This window comes from Aphidius gifuensis, linkage group LG1 (genome assembly GCF_014905175.1).
Source record: "Aphidius gifuensis isolate YNYX2018 linkage group LG1, ASM1490517v1, whole genome shotgun sequence".
NCBI classification, from domain to species: domain Eukaryota; kingdom Metazoa; phylum Arthropoda; class Insecta; order Hymenoptera; family Braconidae; genus Aphidius; species Aphidius gifuensis.
In genome coordinates, this window is record NC_057788.1 from 6222725 (window position 1) to 6249607 (window position 26883).

Consider the following 26883-nt stretch of genomic DNA (forward strand, 5'->3'; position numbering starts at 1 on the left):
AATGAATAAAAAAAAAAACTATAATAAGGGATGATTTTTAAAAATTTATCTACAAGTCATGATACATTTTTTTTTTTTTTTTTTTGATAAAGTTATTAGAAATTTTTTTAAATATTATTTTTTGATAAATAAAAAAATGTTTTTTAAATTCAAATGACAAAAATAAAATAGTATTATTGTAATTTTTTTTTTTTTTTTTGTTGAGCTTTAAATAATCATAAAAGTGACATTTTCTTTTGTAGAAATTTCATGTCGTATTTGCGGAGAGAGAAATTGTTGTATGTGGTCCAACAGGGTGCGCTTTATCACGTACACATGTATATATATGTGATTAAAAAAAAAATATATAAAAAATATAAAAAAAACTACCCTGGTATGCGCGATAAGGGTGACGGTACTGCGCGAAATTCAGCCTCAGTGTGCCTAGAACCTGGTGCGGGGGTGAATCTCGTCGTTCGCTCGCGATACGTCGAAGCGATAACTCCGCACTTTTTGGGGCGTCTCCTGTTATTCTTGACGATTTTTTAGTTGTTGTTTTTTTTTTTTTTATTGACACCTGATTTATGTTATTGTAATTGACAATTCAATTATTAATACATAAAAAAAAATTATAATAAAATTGAAATAGAAAAAGTTTAAAAAACATCGATATATCTTTTTTTTTTTTTTTTTTTTTTTGTCTTGATTTACAAAAAAATCGTATTTTTATTTCAAATTTTAATGATAAATTAATGAAAATTATATTGTGAATTTACTGTGGAGACTGACCACCGCCTATTTTCAAGTCTTTTGGTAAATTTCAAGGCTCGACTTCAATTCTGACCCGCGTGTGCGCTGACAGTCTGTCTATATCGTTATTAAACACAACATATTTTCCGTTTAAACATTTACATGGGGCCTTGATTATTATTATTTTTTAAATCATACATCAATAAAGAAAAAAAAAATCATCATTATCATCATCATATGCATGTACAAGTTAAAAATTAAAAAAAAGAAAAAGTAATAATAATTTGTCCTTGTTAGCTGCTTTACAACAAAAATATTAGAAATAAAAAAAAAATAAAATTGATAAATATTTCATGATAAGATGCGATAATCACCTGGTAAATCAACGAATAATTTAAAGTGTCTTTTTTTTTTATGTATACGTGTGTATGGATTACGTGATAATGTGTTTTATCAATGAAAATAATAATAATAACAAATAATTTTAAAATATCAAAATGTTATTTGTAAAAAAAATATAAAAAACAGAAAAAAAAAACATGATCAAAGTGTTGAATAAAATATCGAACAATAAAAAAATTTTTTATTTAAAAAATTTTATAATAAATAAAAGTGTAATTGAATATAAAATTAATAATAATAATATAATTAAATTAATGAAAATAATGTTTAAAAAAAATTGTGATTATTTAAAAAGTGATAAACAATATTGTTGTAATTTAAACAACATTAAAAGCTGAAATTTTTTTATATTAATAATAAATTATTATCAATGATATATATTTATTTGATATAAAAATTTTTTGTATTTTTTAATTATTGACATTTAAATAATTGAAATAGACATTGTGTGTGTGTGTGTATGTGTGTGTGTATTTGTCTATTGGGTGTGCAATTTATGCTTTTGTCACTGCCCTGATTGTCATCGTCGTTGCTCCAACAATGTGTTGACATTATCATCCTTACAATGAAAATATCACAAACAAGAGTGATATTAAATACTGCCTAGTCCTTGACAACGGGTAAGTCAATATAATTATATTAATTTATCAATAAATATATGCATTTTTTAAATTATTATTTATATGCCAACTTGATATTTAACTTTAAGAGTTTATTTATTATTTATTAATATATGAAAAGTTTATTTTTAAATATACAAGAAAATGCATATTGTAATATTAATTTTCATTAATTTGTCATTATTATTTTTATTATAAATTGTTTATAAATAATATTTTTCAACTAGTTTGTTTGTCGTAACGACCTCGAGAAACACAGGGAGGATGTTACGAGTTGGCTAAATCAATCGATACACCAAGTAAGACACAGCTTAACTTACCAGGGGATCAAGACTCTACGTCATCTATAAAAGATTTTTATATTTACTTTTTTTTTTTTTTCTTCTTTTTATGATTTTTTAAATATATTGCTTTTGACAGGAGGTACCGAGGAAGGAGATGATTTACACAAGGGTTGAATATTCTTTTGATAATTTTCCAGAGTTAATTGAGTAAGGCGCAGCAGCTTGTCACGCCTCTATCTAATCTCAATTCTACATTTTCATTAATTTTAAAATATAATAATCATTTTTTCATAAACTCAAGATACCTTTATATATAAACTTGAATTTTTTTATTTTATTTATTATATATGCTTCTTTGTAAACCTTTTTTTTTATACTTCCATTCTAATTTTTATTTTATTTATATTTTTTTTTATCACTGACTATTCATCAAAGTGTGAATAAAAGCCATCATAAGTTTATTGAAAAACTTTTTTATTGAATTGAATTTATATTTATGTTGTATCGATAAATTGAATATTGATATATTTTTTTTTTTTTTTCAACAATACGTTGAGCTTTTTTGTGTCACTAGTTCATGTGTTTGATTATCAAACTCATATATAGGCTCAATTCATAAATATTGATTTTTATATTACAACCATTGCTTATCATCACCAATTATCATTTTTAAAATGGTTAAAAAAAAAAAGGTTCAAATATTCAACTAAATATTTATTTTATTACTTGTTTCCCGGATGGAAAAAAAAAATTTATATTGAAAATTTATATCAGCAGTTTTTTATTGCAAGGGTTATTGGGGATGAATTACTTATGAGTTTAAAATAACTGCAATTGCAGTTTTAAAAAAAATTTACCTTTTTTAAATTGATATTATTATTTATATTGCAATAATTTTTTATTCCTGATAAAAAATTAAAGTTAAAATTTATTTTTTTTTCATTTTTTTTTTTTTTAAATTAATTGGTGAATATATTTTACATAATAAAAATAAATTCAAGGTTTTTATAATTTTAATAATAAAAAATAATTACAACAAAAATAACACCTTTAATTACTAAAAAAACTTTAGGAGGTCGAGTACTAGTTAAAAAAGTAAAAAAAAGTTGATTTGCACACACGATAATAATTGCTCAAAAGGCATGAAAATATGAGCTAAAAGCAAGTATGTAAATATAATGAAAATAAAAAAAAAAAAAAATTTAAATATCAAATAACGTGTTTAAGTAATTGATTTTAAAATTAAAAAAAAAATATTTATATTATTAATATTTTGTATTAGTAAAAACAATATTCCTTACAAAAAAAAATTAATAAAATTTTTTTTACAATGTATTTTTAAATTTTAAAAAATTTACTTTAATAATATTTTTAGGGTATAATTATAAAATATTAATAGACATATATTTTTTAATTCTTATATTTAATTTTAAATGAATTTTCAGTGATAAAATTATATATAAAAATATTATACTCTCACTTTATCAAAATTTTCAATGAGATATATGCATGGAGCTTTTTAGTCTCGGGTCATGCAAAGAGCTTAATTTAGATCCATTCATATCAAAGCTTGGGAATTAATTACTAACATGGTGGGTGTATGAATATATATATATCATCAAGGTTTGTCCACTCTTGGACAGTATGTTTCTCTTGAAGTTATGTATTTTAATATCAAAGTTAGTATATTATATTAATACTGTCAACATTTCTCTGACCCTCACTTTTACTGAAACGCTTATTTTCACCTTACAAAGTCAAAGGAATATTGTTATTTATTAAAAAAAAAATAATTTTTAAATATAATTTAAAAAATAGTGTCACAAAATTGAATGAAGAAATTACGTTATTTTAAATGAATATAAAAGTTTTATATTAAAAAAACGAAGCTTGCATAACAAAGAGAAACTTATTCGACAAAAAAATATGGAAAAATTTATTTTACCAAAAAGTTTTATCCTTCCGTAAGAATTTTCCGTAAAAAAAAAAATTTATATTCTATAAAAAAAAAAAATTCAAATAAAAATCCTGCAAGATGAAAATCCACGTGCAGTCATATTTGTAAAGAATAACATATAAAGTAAAATATTATCGAAAAATATATTTTTTATACTAGTACTTTGCACTTTGAATTTGATATAGTGATAAAATGTAAAAGATAGATAATATTCACACTATATATAAACGTGCATAGACACATTTTTCAAGTGGTTTTACGTAGATGGCCTGTTCAAGTACTGTTGTTGATATTCAAGTATCATCCATCAATATAAAGTATAAAACTTCTTTTTTACCTCAACCATGCAAAACAATTAAAAAAAAAATAAAACTATTTTTTTTTTTAACGTCAAGTGATGTACATACATCTAAAATCTACACTCCTTCAGATGAAAGTTATCATTTGAAAGTTTACACTTTGCAAATACATATAAAACTTGATATAAAATTGATTTTTAAATCATAAAAATAAAAAAAAAAAATATTTGAACTAGAACACGTATTTTTTTATGATATAGATTATTTTATATATAATAAAAATAATACAAATACAGTAATGAACATTTAATAGTGACGATTTAAATTTTGCATATCATTAAAAAAAAAAAACAAACAAAGGTAAAATTCATCTCATTTCAGGTATAGCTTTTTCTTTTTATTAAAACTGCAGGGCATTTTTTTTTTTTTCTATTTTATTATTATCATTAAAATGAATTATACTTTATTATAAAAATACATCATATATGCATCATAAAATTTGCATTTTATATACTATTGTTATTATGGTTATTATTATAACATTAATACTATAAAAATTGGTCACAATAGCTTGCATAAACCAACATTAAATATACAATTTTATTTTACTGATCTATTGATCTAACAAGAAAAAAAAAAAAAATTAAAAAAAATATAAACGTGATCATTATCTTGAGGAAAAAAATTCTTTTAAAAAATACTTCAAGTTATTTTAAATTCCAAGCAAATAAAAGTCTTATATTTTTTAAGGGCTTTACGATATATTTTAAAAATTATTTTTAACTATTTTACCTTGAACTCGCAAAATTAGAATTTTTTCAAGTTTTAAATTTAAAAGCTTTTGACTTTTATAAATGTTTTTTAAATTAAAGGATAAATTTTATTTTTTGAGGTAGGTAAATTGTTACTTTAATTTAATTCATAATGATAATTTATATTTATGCTAATATACATAGTAGAGAGGTTTACTTATAATGATATTTTTTTTTTTTTTGCATTATATCTTTTGTTGGAGAGTAGACCAAAGTTATGTTATATGACCTTAGGGAAACTTTTTATAGTAAAACACACGAGAGAGTCGTTATTTGTGTTTTGGGAAACAATATATAATTATGGATGCGAAAATATGTATAACCATATAACTATATGTATAACTTGTTCAACTTTGTGGTCACTTTTACACCAGCTGCAACACTCTCTCTTTATTATAGTTATTTGTTAATGCACACAAACCAAATGGGAACACCGTATAATCTCAATTAAATTCTCACAAACAACATCTTAATTACATTAATTTTTTATCAAGTTAAAATATTTAAATGTAATATATAGTATTATTAAAACGAAATTTATATATTATTTGTCTTCATTACTAATCATTTTTTTAAATATTTATTTATCAAAATATAATCAAGTGGATTTTGATAAAGATTTATTTTTTATACTGTCACGATTAAGTATGTGCACATTTTTTTAAAATTTTAAAATTAAAATGATTTAAAAACTAATAAAAAGAAAAAATTTATTATAACTGTTTTAATGTTGATACAGTCTTTTTTGTTTACGATATTTTTTAAAAAAATATACGGATATATTACATATATAAACAAACAAGAAATAAAAGAATTTAAAAAACTTTTTTTATCCTTTTATATCAGTTTTAATCTAGTATAAGCCTTGTTTTATATTCAACCTCGTATTTTCCTCATTTTCCGGCTATAAATATGAATCATTTCAAGCATAATAATAACGAAATGTATTTTTTAATATTATCTTAATGATTAGCAAATAAAAAAAAAAATGATTAATAAATGAAATACAAGCTTTATAAATTAAACAAAATTTTTTAAAAAATAATTAAATGACTTTAGCCAAAGTTGATTGTATATCCGCATGATTAAAAAAAAAAAAAATGTTTCAAGGAGGGGATTTATGTAATAAAAAAAGTAAATAAAAGAAAAAAAAAATGTAACCATTCACAAAAGGTGGGGATTGACCAGGATGACTATCCGGTTCTTACATTTTTCTCGTATGTCATCTAAGATACATACAGTTTAAGTCGGATCATACTATCGCATGGTATCGGGTCACTAACCAGTTATCAAAATTATTTTTCAAATAACACACCTTGTATTTAATTATTTACATTTTTTTTTTTTATTGCCAAAGACGGCCTTTAATATTTTTATCGTTAAATTGCTGATAGTATACATCGAAACTTTTAACTCCATTTCGTGTGAGTTATTTGAATTTTAATTTTTGTGTATTTGTTATTAATTGTTTATATATTTTATTATTGTTAATAAACAAAAAAAAAAAAAACATTGTATGTGCCTTGTATATCAAATGATTATTATTAAATTATTTCTCATCGTTTAAGTGAGTGAATAAAATTTATTCCATGAATTTGTGAATTGTTTAATTTATTTTTAAATTTTTTTTGCAATGAATATTATTATTGTTGATGGATTATTATATTATTGTGTTGAGGTTAGGTGATTTAGGTATGTTGATTGTCATGATATTGTTGTTATTATGGTGTCATGTAATGAATTTTATTATTAACTCAAGTGACTGGAGTTGTATAATCATAAATTCGAAGGTCACGTGAATAATATATACTTTAAATATTATGAATGGAGGCGTAGATTTTAAATTATTTCGATTGTTTTTTTTCTTTAGTTAAATATATTACTGTGTATATTTAATTGCAAATATTTATTACTTCAACAATGGCCTACTTTCTAATTTAATGTGAAAATAAAATTTCTAATTTTTTTATTATTTTGTCGATTTATTTAAACGACTCGAATTGACCATTTTTCAATTTTATTTTTATACTTTTTTTTTGTTTTTTAATAGTCTATTTTTCATCAACAATAGACAAACAAAAACAATGAAAATTTTCAGTAAAACAAATTGAATAATAAAAAAAAAATTTAATTTGATTTTATACAATTGCGCAGTAATTATTTATACTCTTTTGTTTTTTTTAAATATTTTTTCTACAAACTCTTGGTAATTCTAGCCAGAAAATTTAATGGAACTTTTTCAATATATATTGTTTATGAAAAAAAAAAACAATGACATAAGAACAATTATTTTTTTAAAAAATCTTTCCTTTAATTATGATAATTTTTTTATATTGTTTCTTTTTTTTTTTTGATGCTCAAATAATATAATGAATGGATGATGGCTTATGAATATTCCATACGACAATTATGTTTTTCTAAGTTGATTACTGTAAAGCACAAAAGTCCTTCAGTTATACACGGACAAAAATTTTATACATCTATTCACATTTTGTATTTTTAATTTATTATTTTAATGTAAAAAAATAAATTGTTTCAACTTTTATAAATAAAAAAAAAGGAAATACTTTATCATTGTTAAATCAAATTTGTTTTAATATTATTTTTAATATAAAACTACGAAAAATTTCCATACTTGAATAATGCAAAAGTAGCAACTTTATTTATTCAATAATTTAAATTATAAATTTCACTGTTCATTCATTTAAATATAATCTTCTTATATAGATGGTCTATTAAAATTACAAGTCAATGAAGGCCTCAAAAATAATTAATTCCATTTACCGATATTGTTATAAATACTTTAAAGCTTGAAAAAAAATCAAGTTTAAATAATTTATTGATGAAAAAGTGTTCAAACTACCTGAAGTGTAAAAAAATCTAAATTTTAATTACATAGGAATTTATTTTACGGAAGAAATCTAGAGTAGTTATTATTTTACGTTAAAAAAAGTGAAAAAAAAAATTCGAAATTACAATGTAAATGTACTGTAAGAATTGTTTCGTAAATAAAAACTTTTTTTAAATCGAAAAACTTCAGGGAAAAATCATGCAAGATAAAAACCCCTCAGGCGTAAAAAAAAACAAAAAAAATTACGAGACAGATGATGTATTCAGTTGATAAATAAATTACGACTTGAAAAATTAATAATATATTTTTTAATTCAATTACGTAACTGTTGAATTTTTGCAATCACATTGAGTGCAGCTACTTTGTTTGTAATTATACTTGAACTGTCTTTAAATAAACTTCGATAAATGTTTTTATATTAATTTTTTTAAACATTAATGTTCACAATATTGATTTAAAACTGGAAAGTTTATTCCATACCCAAAAAAAGAAAGAAAACCACAAAAATATTACAGCAGTATTTTTTGTTTTTTAATATTTTATTTATTCCACGCATTCTAATGGCTTTCGGATACCAAGTCTGATAAAAAAAATATTATTTTTTCGTTTTTAATTTATCTCGCAGACCGTATTCTACATTATCATATTTTTTTTTCCTTATCTCTATTTTTTTTTTGCAACTTTCCTCAGCAAGACAACAACAAAAAAAATTTCCGCGGTTTATTATCACTATATATATGGTTTGCTGAATGTGCTTTAGTTTACCTTGGATCTAAAATTATTTTACTTAGGGTTTTAAAAAAAAAAAAAAGAAACCATACTGCAAAGTATGCATACACACAGTTATTTCAACATTCAAATTTTTTTTCGCTGAGTTTTGCACTAAAAGCATCTGATAATTAAAAAAAAAAAAATAATAAAAAACTTATATATTTTTTCTATTAATTTTTTTGTTTTTTAGTTCAAGTTTTTTCATATCAGATAATTACCCCATTGTCATTTCACAATGATAAACAATTTGGTATAATTTTGGTTATTAATTATTTCATCATACCGTATAAACACAAAATACAATTACAAATAATTTCAATCAAACATGTAATATTATTTACATGAATTTTAAACGCTATAAAATTTTCAAAAATATTAACTTTGTTGTGTTATATATTTATATCACACTGGCATATAATTTCAACTTTACTGTTAATTAAATTCGACACTCCCTTTTTGAACAATTTATAATATACATAAAATATCAACTAATAATTTTGGTATTTAAAAATTCATAGAAAAATTAACATAATTAAAATTAAATTTATGAAAAAAAAAAAAATCTTTAATATTAATATTTTTTTGATCCAATGAATTTCGTTAATGTATTATTTATTTTTTTAATTTCAGACTTAAAAAATTGCTGAATGAAAGTTGAAAATAAAAATTATTTTTTTATCAACCCTGAACGTGGTGGTTTTCAACTGCAAACAAGGGTAATTTATTGACGGTTTACGTGAACCGGAACACAATGGATTTGTCAAGTTTTTGTCAGGCCTTCAGAGTGAGTTTATTTTATTTAATTATAATCAATTTTCCTTGTCCTTCAAATATTTATTATTCCTTCATACATACTTTTCAATAAAAATATATTATCTCCAAGGTTTAAATTGAAAAATATTTATTTTTAATTGTGGAAAGTTTTTTTAATTTTCAAATTAATTGGTTCTTTTTACCCTTGAATATATCTAATGGTAATTATATCTCGGATATAAATATTTTATATAATCTAATGATGATGATGAATGAATTTTAATTTTAATATACATATTTAATTTTAATATACATATGTATATTTAGTCTTATAATTTTTAAATATAATATTATAATTTAATTTTGTAAAACCATGTATATAATTTTAATTCCCAAATGTATAAAACAACATCAACTATCCCCAATAATGTCACCAAGTATTAATTAAAACAAATATATGTTAACATAAAAAAAATAAATGTTATTTTTTTTTTAAATTAAAAAAAAATAAAATAAATAAATAGCACATACGATGGCCGACTCACACGGCTTCAAGCCAATAGATAAACAATCAAACGGTGCTGCATCAGTTGATTCCGAGTGTCTTTATGAAGAAATAACAAATGCATTAAATAAAGAAAATATTAGTGCTGAATCACTTGAACGTGCACGTAAAAAAAGAAAATTATTACATGAAGAAGATTCATCATCATCACCAAGACAACAACAACAACAAAAAATAACAAATAGATCTGGACGTTATACACTAGAAGATAATCATTATCATCATCGTCATCAACATCATCATCACCATCATCAACAACAACAACATCATCATCATCATCAACAATCACAATCACAACCACATACACCACGTCGTTATAGTGTTGCTGAGGGACAAACACAAACAACTGGAAGTAGTGGATTACATAAAGAAGAACCATTTGACTTCAGTGTGGAGGAACAATATGCAACACATGGTTATTATGGAGATAATGTACCAGTTGGTCCATTTGAAGCATCAGCAACATTTAAGCTGACTAGAGGAGGTCCTACTTCACGTTATTTACAATCAACTGGTACTCAATATCATAATTATCAACATTATTCGGGTAGTTTAAGAATTCCTGGTAGAAGAACACGTCAACATTATTACAGACGTGATCCATTTAGTAATGCGACGCAGGAAGAAATACGTCCTGAGGATGATGAAGCAACTCTCAGGGAGATGCTTATAAGGTACGTCTCCAGGACCAAAATACAAACATCACTATTTGTTTTTTTTTTTTTTTTAATTGACTTGCACTTTATGTCTGACGAAGATAAATTATTTTATTTTTTTTTTTTAATATTCCCAATTAATGTATTTTCTTTTTTTTTTTTTTGTCTCTCTATGTTTGATAAAAATTTCAACAGTCAACAATGATTTTTCAATTATAAAAAAAAATATTTAATTGAAATTTTTAATCAACATTGTATATAGATGTATAAAAATTGTTTTTTTTTTTCAAAAAAATCAACGTCATTCAGAGTATAAAATCATTTAGAAATTTTGTTGTTATTATTTTTTTTTTATTGTCAATTTATTGGTAAACAAATAGTGTATGCCAGTTTGATAATATTTAATTAAAAATACCAAGGTAGAATGAGACTATTAATATATCTGGTTTTGCAGTGAATAATCCTTTCAATAGATTAATATTGAAGAATGTTAATAATAAATTAATCCGGCATTTCAATGTCATTTAGATGTCCTTCATTTTTGTCATCTTTATTATTTATAAAGATTATCATATTATAATTTATATTATTTTTTTTTTTTTAATAAACAAAAAAATTATTGTGATAATATTGTGGTTTTAGATGCGACGCTCTCAGGCTTACCACTTATTGCTCATATTTTATTTTATGTTTATCATGGTCAAAAAAAAAAAAAATAATAATCATTTCATACAGCATTCATATACATTGAGACATATCAATATAAAATCCCTTGATATAATAATTCAAGCTTATAGTCATTTCAAACATATAGGCAGGGGTGAGTAAGCTGTCGGCGCGTCGCAAATTGTAAAATTTTCAAATAAACAAAGCTAATTTGATATAAAATTAAATTAAATTAAAAAAAAAAAAAATTACACAATGACGAGACGATTATGAGTATACAATATTTAAATCGTTTCGTAATTGTTTAGCGATCGACGCCATCAAGCATCTTACTGAACCACGACTGTGTTTCCCAAACTAGGTAAAGCTTACAGAGTCCAATTATTGGTGGAATCGGACCACGTCCTCCAGCTTCTTGATTGTGGAATAATCACTCGGCGACTGATCGAGAATATTGTGTGTGAAGGGATAAAACAAATTGTGATTTTTAAAAAAATTAAAAATAAAAAAAAAAAACGCCGAGTGACTTGCGCTGAGCGAAAAATAAAAACAAAAAAAAAATATTATAATTGGCGCAAAAAAAGTAAATAAAAAAAAAGAAATGAACCAAGAAAAAAATCAAAAACACTTGTGATAATAATATTGTAATAAAAAAAAAAAATAAAAATAAATAGGGAGTGAGTCTGGAAGAAGAAGTGTGTGAGATTATCGGGCAACATAGAAGGCTACACTGTAGTTTCGGAACACAGCCATGGTCTCCCTATCTCCCAGGTACATAATGACATCATCACTGATCTATATTTAATTAATATTTTTATTTTAATATTATTTTTTAATAAATTTATCAATCACTGTGTATCATATTATCCCAAATATCTTTTTTTCTTTTTATAATATTTATATCATCATGAAAAACATTTTAATTAATATTTTTTTGTTAATTTCTATCTAATAATTAAACACATTTATCCAATAATATTACTCACAAATATACCCCAATAAATATCCAAATACTTATTAAATTTTAATACAATCATGCATCGCTGTGCACATCAACAATCAGCATTGAATTATTCATTTCATTATCGTCACAAAACAACAAAACTATTAAATTTATATCATCATTAAATTTGTTTTATTCATATTGAATCATTAATCATGCATCGTGACCTTTATTAGACTATTTTTATGATATAAATCCTCATCAAATTACATGTTTTATATAATTCATAATATATTCAATTATATGATGATACTATATAGAGAGACAAGTACTTGATTAAAAATAAGTGCACAGCATTTTTAGCTGTAATTTATCCAATTTTTAATATTTCTAATCACTACCCCCTTAAACCCCCTCACTATCTTTTCTATTTAAAAATTTTTTATTGCAAAAAAAATCAAGATAATGTCGACTATTATAAAAAAGAAAATTTATTATTATTTTATTGTTATAAATATTCAAAAAATTAATGATCGATATTAACTTGTTGTCAATAAAAAAAATAGTAAAATTATTTTCTTTTCTTTTAGTTGCATTTGTATTTAATTTAAAAAAAAAAATTATTTACTTAATGATTGTATATTGAGTATATATTTTTTTCCTTGATATTATTTTTCAATATAAATAGAATAATAAATTAATAATAATAATTAAACTGGTTTTGTAAAATGAATAATAAAAAAAAAAAAAATATATAAAACAAGTCCAGGCGAGCTTTCAATATAATATTGATCCAATAGCCTCAATGTATTGTATTATTTTTTTAAATTAAAAAAAAAAAAAACAATAACTGAAACAGTCATTTTGTATAATGGATAAACATGTTATGATGGAGTTGAACACAATGGATCTCAACAGAGTATTTTAAATATAAAATAGTAATTTTTTTTTTTTTTTTTTTGATAAAAAAATTTAAATTAAATTATAAATTGCATTTGTAAAAATAAAAAAAAATAAAATATTATTTCAATGATAATTAATTGATAAAGTTGTAAAATGTCAAATGTTTTGAGCTTGTTAAAATTTTTTATAGTTTATTTTTATGTAATTCTTCGACATTGTTTTTTATGACTTTTTTTAAACGGCTATATAAAATTACAGTATAGAATTACACTGTGTTGAGAGAATATTCATGTTCAACAATTTTCAAACATGTTTATTCTGTTGAATTAAATATTGTATCGTAAAAAAGATGTAAAAAAAAAAAAAATATATGAAATATTCATAGTGGCTAATGTGTATGTGTCGCAGTCTGCAGAAGCAGGTCAGCGTCATGAGCATGAACTTAAGTGCCAAGCTGGATGAGCTACAACGTGGTGATCGTCAGCTTGAAACTACTGTTGCACTATGTGAGATACGTACACAATTACAGGAACTCACTAAAAGTGTTGAGTCCTGTCAAAGTGAGGTCAGCGAGGTCAAGCGAGACATGGTAGCAATTAAGGTACAATCACTCCTTGCATTATCAAAAAAAAAAAAAAACAAAAAAAGAAAAAAAGGATATTTATAGTTTCTAGTATGTCTTCCCTGGCAACGTGATACTCGAAATTTAAAATAATATTTTTTTTTTCTTCTTTCGTCTTGGATAAAATACTCATTTGACATATCAATTTTATTATTGGTAATTCATCAGAGGTATATCCAAAAACAGATGGAAATAAACGAAAAAAAAAATATTATTTATGTGTGAAAGATTGTTGCAGTTAAAACTGACCACTTGATTAGCCATGAAGAAAATACTAAACTTATTTTTAGTAGCTAATTAAGTAGCCAGTTTTAGCTGCGTACACCAGGTGATCCTAATTTTCATGTAGATGAATTTATTATACTCGTTACAAAACAAAAAATCACCCATCTCTCGCATTTGTTGAAAAATAAATTTTTCTCTCCAAACAAATGTTGAGAAAAAGAAGAAAAAAAAAATTTTTTTTTTATTTTCATTTATGCTAATGAATACCTATATGTTTCAAGCATATAAAAAAAAATGTAAATATATCTTTTCTTTTTTTTTTTTCAACGTTGAATATATTAATAAGTAAATGTACTTATTGTACATACTGGCCTATTTTTTGGGGGCCAAAATGAACATGAATCATGAGTTGCTTGTAAAGAGTGTTGTTCTTGTGTCGTATGTAATACAGCACGAGTTGGATACAGTTCAGCAGGTGAAAGAAGAAATTGAAGAATTACGTGAATATGTTGACAGACTTGAGGAACATTCACACAGACGAAAATTAAGATTATTACAACAGGTTCGCGAATGCATGGAATCAATAATATTTACGTCATTTATTATTACTATTATTATTATTTATATTTTTATGTTATTGTATATTTTTTCATCTAATATTATAATAATAAATAAAGCAAAAGAAAAAGCAAGCAAGCACTGTTATATTTATTTTTAATTTTGTCAATGTGTTTATTTTTATTATTTCCATTATTATTATTATTTTGCATATGTATTATTGTTGTTAATTTTAATTATTTTATTTTTTTTATTATAATGACTATATATTCGTTTCAGGGACTGACATTTTTCCTAGCATATGCAATATTTGCTGCTGTACTTGGAATGTTACAATTTGGTTACAATACTGGAGTTATAAATGCACCACAAAAAGTAAGTTATAATATTAAAAATCATAGAGAAAAAATATTAATATATATTTATTTAAATTTTAGAATATTGAAAATTTTATGAAAGATGTTTATAAAGATCGATATGGTGAAGATATGTCAGCAAAAGCTGTACAAAAATGGTACTCTGTTGCTGTTAGTATATTTGCAATTGGTGGTATGGTTGGTGGTTTTAGTGGTGGTCTAATTGCCAACAAATTTGGCAGGTAAGTAAAATAATAAAATAAAAATAAATTAATATTAATAAAAATAATAATGATTATTTAAATTTAATAAAAAAAAACAGAAAAGGGGGCTTATTGTTAAACAACGTGCTGGGAATCGTGGGGGCATGCCTAATGGGTTTTACAAAAGTTGCAAAATCATATGAGATATTGTTTTTGGGTCGTTTTATAATTGGTATTAATTGTGGATTAAATACATCATTAGTACCTATGTACATATCGGAAATAGCACCATTGAACCTTAGAGGTGGCCTAGGCACGGTAAATCAGCTCGCTGTTACGGTGGGTCTTCTAATCTCTCAGGTGTTGGGAATTGAAAAAATACTTGGTACTGATGAAAATTGGCCAATATTACTTGGTCTTGCAATTGTACCAGCAATTGCCCAGCTTGTATTACTACCAATATGTCCAGAATCACCAAGGTAATTAATAAAATATAAATGAAAAAAAAAAATAAATAAATAATAATCGAAAATTTCTATAATTATTATCAAGATATTTACTTATAACAAAACAATGGGAAGAAGAATCACGTCGTGCATTGAGAAGATTAAGAGCAAGTAATCAAGTTGAAGAAGATATTGAAGAAATGAGAGCTGAAGAAAGAGCTCAACAGGCTGAATCGACAATTTCAATGAGTGAATTAATATGCAGTCCAACACTACGTGCACCACTTGTTATTGGTGTGGTCATGCAACTATCACAACAACTTTCTGGTATCAATGCTGTAAGTTTTTTATTCAATTAAACTTTATCTTTTGTTATTTTCAAAACAATAGAATTTCTATATTGTTTTATATTATAATTAAATTAATTAATAGGTATTTTATTATTCAACAACAATATTTACAAATGCTGGATTACTTGATGAAGCTGCTAAATTTGCAACAATTGGCATTGGTGCAATAATGGTTGTTATGACACTTGTTTCAATACCATTAATGGATAAAACTGGAAGAAGAACACTTCATCTTTATGGACTTGGTGGAATGTTTATATTTTCAATATTCATCACTATATCATTTCTCATAAAGGTAAGTTATTCATTTCGAAATAAATATTATTTTACCACCTACAATTTAACCAATGAAAAAGAGAAAAAATATATAAATAAAATTTATATAAAATTAAACGAAATGATTTATTGAGCCATGGGGTATTTTTGGCTTTATCACAATTGCACAGATTATTAAAATTAAAAAAATAACAAGTGCATAAGGGTATAAATTTAAAAAATGCTTCGTTCCCATCAACTGGAGTGAGGCACATCGCACCAACTGTGAGAATAATCACTGCTCATAATTTTATAATAATATTACATTTTTTTAAAAATGAATATATTTATTAATCACAATATTATGTATCCAATAATTATCCCACTCTGCATGTGCTTTGTATAATATTTTAAATTTAATTAATACACTAAAACTATTAATTATTATTTTTGTTTGTGATGTCTAATTGTCTATTTTACAGATATTATTTAACAACACAAAAACACTGCATGAATGAATCAATTTATCATTATTTTATTTAATTAATAAAAAAATTTTTTATCATACTTTGCAAACCCTCTCCTATCCCCCTTTATCCCACTAAAATTTTGACCTCTTTCGTGACAGTCTGGAGGAGGTAGATCACCTTAAATTGTATTATAATTTATTTTAAAAAATTTAATTTGCTTTAATTGTTTTTATACTAGCTCAAATCTGGTGTATATTTTAATCAACATCATTTGTCTATTATTAGTTTTTCATAATAAAATATTTCTAATAATATTAATAAAGATATCAAGACATTTTAATTTAAAAAAAAAAACGAAAATTAAAACCTATAATCATTGTGCTAGATAAATTATTTAAATGCTATTTTTGTCACGTGACATTTATTGGTCGTATTGAGAAAATTCCTTATCATATTTCCTCTGCTTAATGTCTTTCATTCAAATGAGCAATTGAATTTATCATAAGGTCAAATATCTAACAATATTCTTCCGGCACTTTTAAATAATAATAATTTTTTTTTCACATTTAATATCAATTAAATTAAATATTAATTATTATTAAAAATCAATTTAACACTGCTTTAATTTTTTCAATTTAAAAAACAAAAATAAATCAATAAAAAAATAATATACAGAGCTGAGTTGCACGTGCATGAAATTATTTATGCTATGCATTAATTTTTAATAAAAAAAAATAAAAAAAAAGTACCTCCAGCTGATCAGGAAAGATGAACTTGTTTCTACGCCCTGATAGGAGTTTTTTAATTACGTACAGGAAATGATTGGTTGGATGTCATATCTATCGGTGATATCAACTCTCAGTTTTGTTGTATTTTTTGCTGTTGGACCTGGATCAATACCATGGATGATAACTGCTGAACTATTTTCACAAGGACCAAGACCAGCAGCAATGTCAATTGCTGTTCTTGTTAATTGGATGGCTAATTTTATTGTTGGAATTGGATTTCCAAGCATGATGGTAAATATTTCGTATTTATTTTTCAAATTATTAATAAACATTTAATATTTATTGATATAAACATATGAAAATTAATTATTTTTAATTATAGGCTTGGCTAGACAACTATACATTTTTACCATTTAGTGCATTTTTGGCTGTTTTTTGGATATTTACATATAAAAAAGTACCAGAAACTAAGAACAAAACATTTGAAGAAATTCTAGCACTTTTCAGGCATGGTCATGACAGGTATGATGGAAAGCCACACTCAATACAACTACCTAATCAATAATAATATTTTTATTATTACTATTATTATTTTATGATTTATTAGTTTGTTTTAATGGAGAAAACAAAAACATAATCATTTAAAATTATATTATTATTTTGATATTTTATATGATGTTTGTTGTTGTTGATAGAAATGCAAAAATATTTTTTGCATCTGGTGTGTTTTTTTTTTTTTTTGTTTGTAGAGTATTGAAAATATATTCTCATTATTATTGACATGCACTTTGAACAATTAAATTTTTGTTTTCGCATAAATATTATCATTTATTACCATTATTTTTTATTCTGTGATAAATTATTATTTACGGAAATTAAATACGTATTGATGATAATATTTTCTACTTATAATTTTGAAGTTAATATTGATAAATGAATATTTAAATAAAAAATTTATTTAATTTCTACTTTTGTTTAAAATTATAATGCACAATTTGTTAAAAAAAAAAAAATATATATTATTATTATTGTTTGAAAATTTAAATATTTACTTTATATTTTTGTTGATATTATTGTAAATAAATTTGTTTATAGAATAAATGATTATTTATAATTCACAAACATTTTATATTTATTATTTTATTCATTATTAAATTTTCATTTTATTCAAAAATTTATATTCATTATTATTGTTGTAGAATAATTGTCAATTATTTTTCTTCATGATTGTAAATTTCATTGTTATTTAAAACAGGAGCAGTATGAGGGATAGTCGACTTTATGGGTGAGTTGAATTGAATAATTAAAAAAAAAAATAAAATTATTTTCTGAATAAAACACGAAAAACATGTTACATTATTTCAAAACATGAATAATCATTTCACGATATAGTTGCTTTCTTAATCATTTTATAAAATTTAAATACTTTTTTTTGAAAAATGCATGGATATCACTCAGGTCTTGACACAATTTAAAAAATCCATTGAAAATAAATGATTTTATTTCTGTGAAAACATGTATTTTGTTTAATGAAAATTAAAAAATATTAATAATGATTTAATAAATTATGTCAAGGCTTTAACAAATTCCACACTGCATAATATATAATTTAAATAAAAAAAAGAAAAAAAATAATGTTCATTAGATAATTAAAAATAGCAAAATGATATAAATAATTTTTCTGAATGACAAATTTAAATTGATTAAATTCAATTTTTTTATATATAGCTGCATGAACAGCTTCTTTTTTAGAAAATAAAAAAGAACTAAATAGAAAATAATAAAAGACAAAAAAAATTATTGTTTATTTTTTGTTTGGAAAAAAATTAACATTGATTTTTATTGTTTCAAAAGACATTTCACAGTTTCTGGAGATATTTTATCAGGGCTATCAATAATGTGATTGAAATAATTAATTAAAATAATTACTGACAAAATTACGATATAAAAAAAAATTAATTTAAAAAATTATTGTTACTTTTAAGGTATCTCTATCGCAACAGCGATGTAATACCAATTTTTTTCAATTTTTTTTTGTTTTTTTTTCAAATAATTATTTATTATTTATTAATTTTGCTTTCAGGGGTAATTATTAAATCATATTAATGCACGTATTTATGAATTTAATATGGAAAATAAATATTTAGTTGATTATTAATTAAAAAAAAAAAAAATTATCACGGAGCTTTGTAAAATTGCAACTTTTAAAAAAATTTAATATTTCAACAAAAATTACAAATTAAAAGTTTAATTAAAATATTAATAAACATAGTTGTAATTTTATGATGAAAAACAAGTGTTTTTTAAACAATAAAAAATTGTTTTTAATTTATTTTTTATAGATAGAGGCTCATTTTTATTTTTTGTTAATTTAATTTTTATTTATTGAGACCATAGCTGGCACGATAGTTATTGATGGTGCTATTTTTTTGCGATTGCATGTCAACGCTTAACAAGCATAACTTGAGCGTATAACTTGATGTTTATTAATTTAGATTTTTTTTATTTTTTTTTTTTCTATTCCTTTAATAAATAGTCAAGTGGAATATCGCGAGTGTTTTTTTTTCATTAAAACAGTAGCATCAATATATTTTCATACTTGTTATACTGAATATTAAATTGTTTTTTGTCAAGTATCAGATTGCCCATCAATCTCTCAAATATTTAATCAACTTTTTTTTTTTTTTACTCAACAAAAATTACATCTATTTAAATAATTTATCAATTATTTTTATATATTTTTTTTTGCGGCATAAACTTGAATGACCACGGCTCGCAAATCAAAACATTTTATATGCATTTTATATGACTACTCCAAGCTGATATCATTATTTTTTATTGCAAAAAAATTAATTGACCGGATGCCAATTTTTCAAGGTAGTTATTTCCCTTTTTATGACCTCAACAGTCCACTCGGAAAATTATTAAAAAATTACGGAACGTTAATTTGCTTATGCTTGAAAATATTGAACAAATTTTAAATAAGAGCAATGAAAATACACTGGCAGGAAATATTATTTCCCGGAAATAAAGTCAGAAAATATATATAAAAATACCAGCTTGATTGACATTTAAAAAGTTGGATCATTATAGAAAATTAAAATAAAAATTGAGATAAAAAAAATAGCTTTGCAACTGGAAATTTTTTGATGTCGACGGCGGTTGATCATTGCAATCATCAATAAAATTAAAATAAAAACTAATGACACTAAATTTTATTATTTTATTTTTTTATAAAGAGTGAAAAAAAATAAAATCTATAATAAAATAAAATAATGGCTTGTCTAGCTCAATAAAACCAAATAATTTTCTCGTAAAATTTTGTGACATGGTCATTTAATTTAATGCCTTTTTTTTCTACAAATTTATGCTGAAACATTTAATAAATTTAACAATTAAAAAACATATAAACATAAAAACAAATGATCAAATTATTCAGTCAAAAAATTAATAATCAAATATTCATATTTATTAAATATTTAAATAAAATTTCTTCATGTGTTTTCTATTTCAATTGAATATTTAAATAAAATTTTTAAATCCAATCGTTGGCTATATATATCCTTTCCCACAAGTGAGCTTTTTATGATAGATAATAATACTTTTATAAATAGAACAAAGTTCAATAAAAAAATTTTTTTAAAAACTAAGTTTTAATGAAAAACGGTAGAGTATTAAAATAGTATAAAACTTAAAACGATAAAATAAAAAATTCGGTTCAATATATAGTAAAACCAATCATACTGAATGGAGGTAAAAAAAAGAAATAAAAAAAAAAAAATTGACCACTCGATGTGCTAAATTTTTCCACTTAAATCGATTGAAATTGCTTGAAGATGACCTTTTAATAATAAAGTTAAAAAAAAAAATGAAATAAAGTTATTAAAAATTTAAATTTTTCTCTAATACATTATCGAATTCATTTGAGTTTAATTAATTGATTGGTCTTCAATATATTCAATGGAAAAAAAAAAAAAGAGTATTAATTAATATAGTTATTATTTTTTTTATGAATAAAATTTATATCAAATTTATATCAAAGACAATGAGGGAGATAAAAAAGATAGTGTAGTAACGATTGGAGCTTTAAAATTTTTTTCTTGTTCTTTTATCTGTTAAATGTTAGACAGTTTGATAAAATACGAGCATAAATTTAATTTTATAACGAAATAAAATAACAATAAAGTTGCGAAATGGCGATGTAACATTGTTATATTGCAGGGAAGAAGAACTCACAACAAACTCTAGCAAGGAGACGGTTCTATCTGATGTCACCACTGTCATCTATACACACGCTACTTGATAAATTTTAAAATCATAAATAATTAGATTATCATTAAATTATTACGCTTTAATCAAAAAATAAAATTAGTAACAATAATATAAATTAAATATCATTTTATTTTTTCATTATCTTAATTTTATGTATGCATCAAATTTATTAATTTTCAATACTTATTATAGTCGAAAAATAACGATCATAATTAGCCTTTACAAAGAAATTTTTTACAATAATTTATTCGGTAAAATAAAATGTGCCTTTTCAGTAGTCCAATTGGAAGGGTAATTTTTTTTAATTCCTCAATTTACAAGGGAAAAAATAATAATGATTGTTGAATACTAAAAAGGTCCATTTTATTTTAATTGAATGCGATTGTGAAGCGCTTATTCATGAAGGCTGACTATTCGTGTGTTAGTTCTACTTGCTAACCGTAAGTTTTGAAGAAAAAAAATAATTCATTCTTATTGCACAGTATATATTTTTAATTATATAATATTTATATAATTATTTTATGTAATTATTATTGTCATTAATCATACAGATTTTTTGGCATTAACAATTTTTTATTTATTATTTTTTTGATTTTATTTTACCATTGTAGATATTATTATTTATTTTTACAATAACACTCAATTTTAACTGGCATAAATTATTCTAAAATATTATAATCAAAGTTGTAAAAAAAAAACAATTAAATATATTGATTTTCAAAAAAAAAAAAATAAATAAGTTATAAAGATATATATTTTTTTTTTGTCTACTACAAAGGCCAGTGATATAATTTTTTTTATTTTATCAAAAATACCGATAAAAATCAAAGGAAACTGTGAAATAGATTTACGAAAATCATGTTGGAAAATTTATTCAAAATTTTATAGAAAAAAAAAACAAAAAACACTATTAGTATCCTAAAAAATGAAAAGAAAAAAAAATATATATAAAAGTGTCATGTAACGATTAGAAGATATTCATGCAGCAGTGAGCAGTTTGTAAATTGTATTAATGTTCAGTCATGTCGAAACTTACACAGTATCAAAAGTTGCATGTCACTAAACTGTAAGTTTCCATAACGATAAAAAGAAAAAAGAATTGATATAAAAAATAAAAAATAATCAAAGAAAAAAAAAGCACCATCGATTAAATAAAAAAGAAAAAAACAAAAATTGGACAAGTGGCGTGGTATTTTACAGGACCATGCTAAACTGTACGAATTCATTAGAGGGACATTTGCCACCAGCAGAGAGTGCAGCCTTGATGATAGCTGAGGAGAAGCCCCATCCTGATTCATGTAAGACTCAATGTCAACAAAAATCTAACAGCAATATCCAGTATTAATTAATTTAAAAATAAATATCACAAATATAATTGAAATACATTTCAACAGGGCAAACAATTCCTCAGACCTGGTTGTAGCTGTAAATAATTATCAACAATCTCAAATGAATATTCAAAATATTCTTAAATGTTTTACACTCACACAAAAAAAAAAATAGTCTCCTCAAAGTGGTATAATTATTTTTCTGTTAATTATATTTACAATAATATTATTTTAATTATTAATATAATCGGTTTGATAATATCAATGGTACAGTGGTTTTAGAATCCGGCTGATGGGATTTAAATTATTTCTACGAGGAAGTATAATGTCTATCGTCAAATGAAAATTTCATATATTTTTATATCAATATAATATTTGGTAAGATTTGAATTAGAAAGAAAAATTAATTCTCTAACGAGCACGCTTGTTTTTTTTTTTATTTTAATAACACGTTTTAATTAATTCACTGATTTTTTTTTTTTAAATTAATAAAATCAAAAAAGTTTGACGTCACTCTTTTTGCTGATTAAAAATTAATTTAAAGCTTTCAACACAGTGTCAACTGGTATTGAAAAATACTCGAAGGAATTGTTTGCTTTGATTTGAAAATTATTTATCCAAAATATTGTTCAACATTTAAAAATTCATTTTGTCATTTATTCATTTATGCATGTCATTAATCTGTGTATGTTTGTTAATTTGTCAAGTTGTAGTTTTCATTGTAAAGCAGTATTATCATTTACTATTTTTATTTTTACATGTGCTTGTATAATAAAAGAAAAACTTTTTTAATTTACTTTCGCAATATAATTTTTTTTTAAATTATTTATAACTTGTAATTTGCATAAAAAAAAAACTATTATTCAAATTTATTTATTTTAATTATCAATGATATATTTTGTTGATTCGGGTGATAAAAAAAAATATATGGAAATTTTGTTTTTTAATTTTTCATAAACATAGATTGAATTTTTACTTTTTAATTATTGAAGCAGCCATTATAGTCATACATGAAATTCATTAGTTTCATTTTCATAATCATCAAATGTAGTTTTTTTTTTTTTAAATTCTAAATGCACAACAAATTCATCAACCACTAAAAATTAAAATACTCATTTATGTAAATGTATATAAATAATAAGTTAAAAACTTTGTAATTAAATTTTCTTGATAATCATGTTTTTCACACACTTGATACACTGGCCTTTGTAGTAGTTAAAAAAAAAAAAAAAAAAGAATATATTATAATATGATATTCCACTATCTATCTACTACTATTTATTTATTATTATATTATTATTATAAATGTGTTTATATGTCATGTATTTATAGTATTATTAAAACAAAAAAAAAATGAATATAAAGTTGAAAAAATACTTGACTTTTCCAATGGATGTATCAGTAAATTTTTTTATAATAATTTGTAAGCCAACAGCACTATGATAATAAGGGATGATCTATTCTGAACGTGACGAAGAATTAATTATTACTTTCAGCAATGGTATTTGAAAGGAAAATTATTTTGTAGAAATTAAATTTTTTATTTTGGACAACAAAAATTAAAAACACTTTGTGTTTAATTAATTAACGGTTTTTTATTTTTTCTTTGTTAGCACCAAATAAAAGCAATTGATGCATGAAAAATTTGCATGATTTTTATATAAAATAATATTAAAAAGAACAGAAAAAAAAAAATTATAATTTATCTTTCGATTGTTTCTGATTGATGTGTTATTGCTTTGTTGTCTAAAATTATTCATATGACGATGTGATAAAAAGTAAAAAATAATTAATTAAATATGAATATATTTGATTGTTTAAATAAAAAAAAAACTAATAAATTTTGTACAGTTGTTTTTGCAGCTGGATCAGAACATTTTTCCATCGCACCAGCTCAACCGGAGAGGGAACCGCCCCCGCTTCCGAACAGAACTCGCTATCCGAACAGCGGTGTCTGACAATGGGAAACTTCTCTTAACATGGGAAATATTATCACAGTTATAAGAATGCATTTACCAATTTTATTAAGAACAAGTAGTCTAACTATTGAATATCAACTTTATGATATTATAAATCAACGTAGTAAAGCATGTGCAACATTTATTAAAAATAGTTTTCATCGTAATTCAATAACATCAACAATAACAACAACAAATCCATCAATGAGCATAAATTATTAAACAAAACGAATTCAACTTTAAAGTTTTAAATAGATAATACAGTTATTGAGTATTTTAAAACTTGAAAACACAAAAAAAATATATTAATTAATTGAATACTAATAAATTTAATTCAAAACAATTAAAATTCATTAAATTCATCAGTCAGTTGATCTGTAGGAAAATTAAAAAATTGTTAAATGTATTAACAAATACTTGAAAAAGTTATCTAGTCATCGAGATTAAAAAAAAATTATTTATTTTTAATTGTTATTATGTTAATTTAATTTTTGTTTTTCATTAAATATTTATTGTTTATTAATTACGAATTGAGTGACTAATTTATTGTAGGTGTAACGGAAGGTTTCCAAAATTTTAAATGAAATTTAATAAAAAATTTATATTAAATTAGCATTGCTCAGTTAAAATTATGTTTGAGGGATTTGGGGTCAAGTATTATAATCATGTGATTTTGGTAATGATGACTGATATAACATTTAAAGGATATCAACAATTGGCAAACCTTTCATTATATGTACATAATTGTATATAAACAATAAAAATATTAATAATTTAACAATTAAATATGCTCATAGGTGAAAAAAGAAATTTTTAAAAACGTTAAAATCGTAAAGTCGTTTTAATTATATAAATGTACTCCGAGTAATAGCAAATTGATACATTAATTTATCAACAAGAAAAAGCATTTTTTAAAAATGTTAATTTTTCAGTTTGATAAATAATGATTGAGTATTAAACTCGTAATAATAAATAAATTGTAATAACGAAATTTTCAAACTTTTGAATATCAAGTGATAAATTAAAAAAAATTATACATTTAGACAAAGTGCATTGAGTTATTTTAATGGCATGTTTGTTAATTGATGGAAAAAAATAGATAAAATTAAAGCATTGGAAAGAAAGTATATGTTAAAAAAATTTAATTAAACTTGAAAGATTAAAATGAAATAAAAATTTAACACATGGATGTTTTTGATAAGTGTTTGATGTTGAAGCTCTATTTTAGCGTAAAATATTAAAATCATACATAAACATATGGTAAATATTTCTAAAATCGATCAAAATGTGATTTAAAAATAAATAAGCAGGGAGTTTATTTAAAAATGAATAATAATTTTTTTTTTTTATTTTATGATCATTTGGGATAATCAAAAATGTTTTAGAATTAAAAAAAAAATATTTTTTAATTATATTGTGTATAAAAATTTTGTAGAAATGTTAAAATTAAATGTTTTTTCATTTTTTTTTTTTTTTTTTTATATAAAAAACATTTGGATAATTAAATATAATTAAAACAAATTCTAAATTGACGTAACCATGTGTTAGTTTTAAAAATAAAATTCATTTAATAATTAAAATTTCACTAAGATCGACCAAAAAAAAAAAAAAATAAAAACCAAATGTCTGCATAATAATATCAAAAGGAATAAATTCTAATTATAAAAAATAACAAAAATAAATATGAGTGAGAATGTCAAATTGGCTTTTTACTAATATTAATATTATCTTCAATTTTATAGTGAAATAAATAATTAGAAAATTTATAAACAGTATAAATTAATGAAGCCTAAACAATATTTAAATATTTGATATAATCACTCATAAATATTTTATCGACTAAAAAATATTAAAAAATAATAGATAAATAAATTAATGGAGGCCTGATAATTCCATAATAC

At 22.7% G+C, this 26883-nt stretch overlaps 1 protein-coding gene across 17 annotated transcripts; it reads left to right on the plus strand.

The window, feature by feature from the left end:
* The first annotated feature begins 431 nt into the window (after window positions 1-431).
* On the plus strand, window positions 432-26600 carry LOC122847361 (glucose transporter type 1). 17 transcript variants are annotated; one of them, XM_044144965.1, is made up of 15 exons: window positions 6313-6795; window positions 9356-9509; window positions 10003-10717; window positions 13620-13812; window positions 14510-14620; window positions 14896-14991; window positions 15054-15214; window positions 15295-15654; window positions 15728-15959; window positions 16054-16266; window positions 17491-17715; window positions 17807-17946; window positions 18680-18709; window positions 22897-22994; window positions 24876-25214. In XM_044144965.1, the coding sequence occupies exons 3-15, from the start codon at window positions 10011-10013 to the stop codon at window positions 24980-24982; spliced, it is 2673 nt and encodes an 890-aa protein (XP_044000900.1). In that variant the 5' UTR covers window positions 6313-6795; window positions 9356-9509; window positions 10003-10010; the 3' UTR covers window positions 24983-25214. The 17 variants fall into 17 exon arrangements, with proteins under 17 accessions (XP_044000913.1, XP_044000900.1, XP_044000901.1 ...); XM_044144966.1 differs by having other exon boundaries at window positions 6313-6527; XM_044144967.1 differs by having other exon boundaries at window positions 6315-6795; window positions 17512-17715.
* The last annotated feature ends 283 nt before the right edge of the window (window positions 26601-26883 follow it).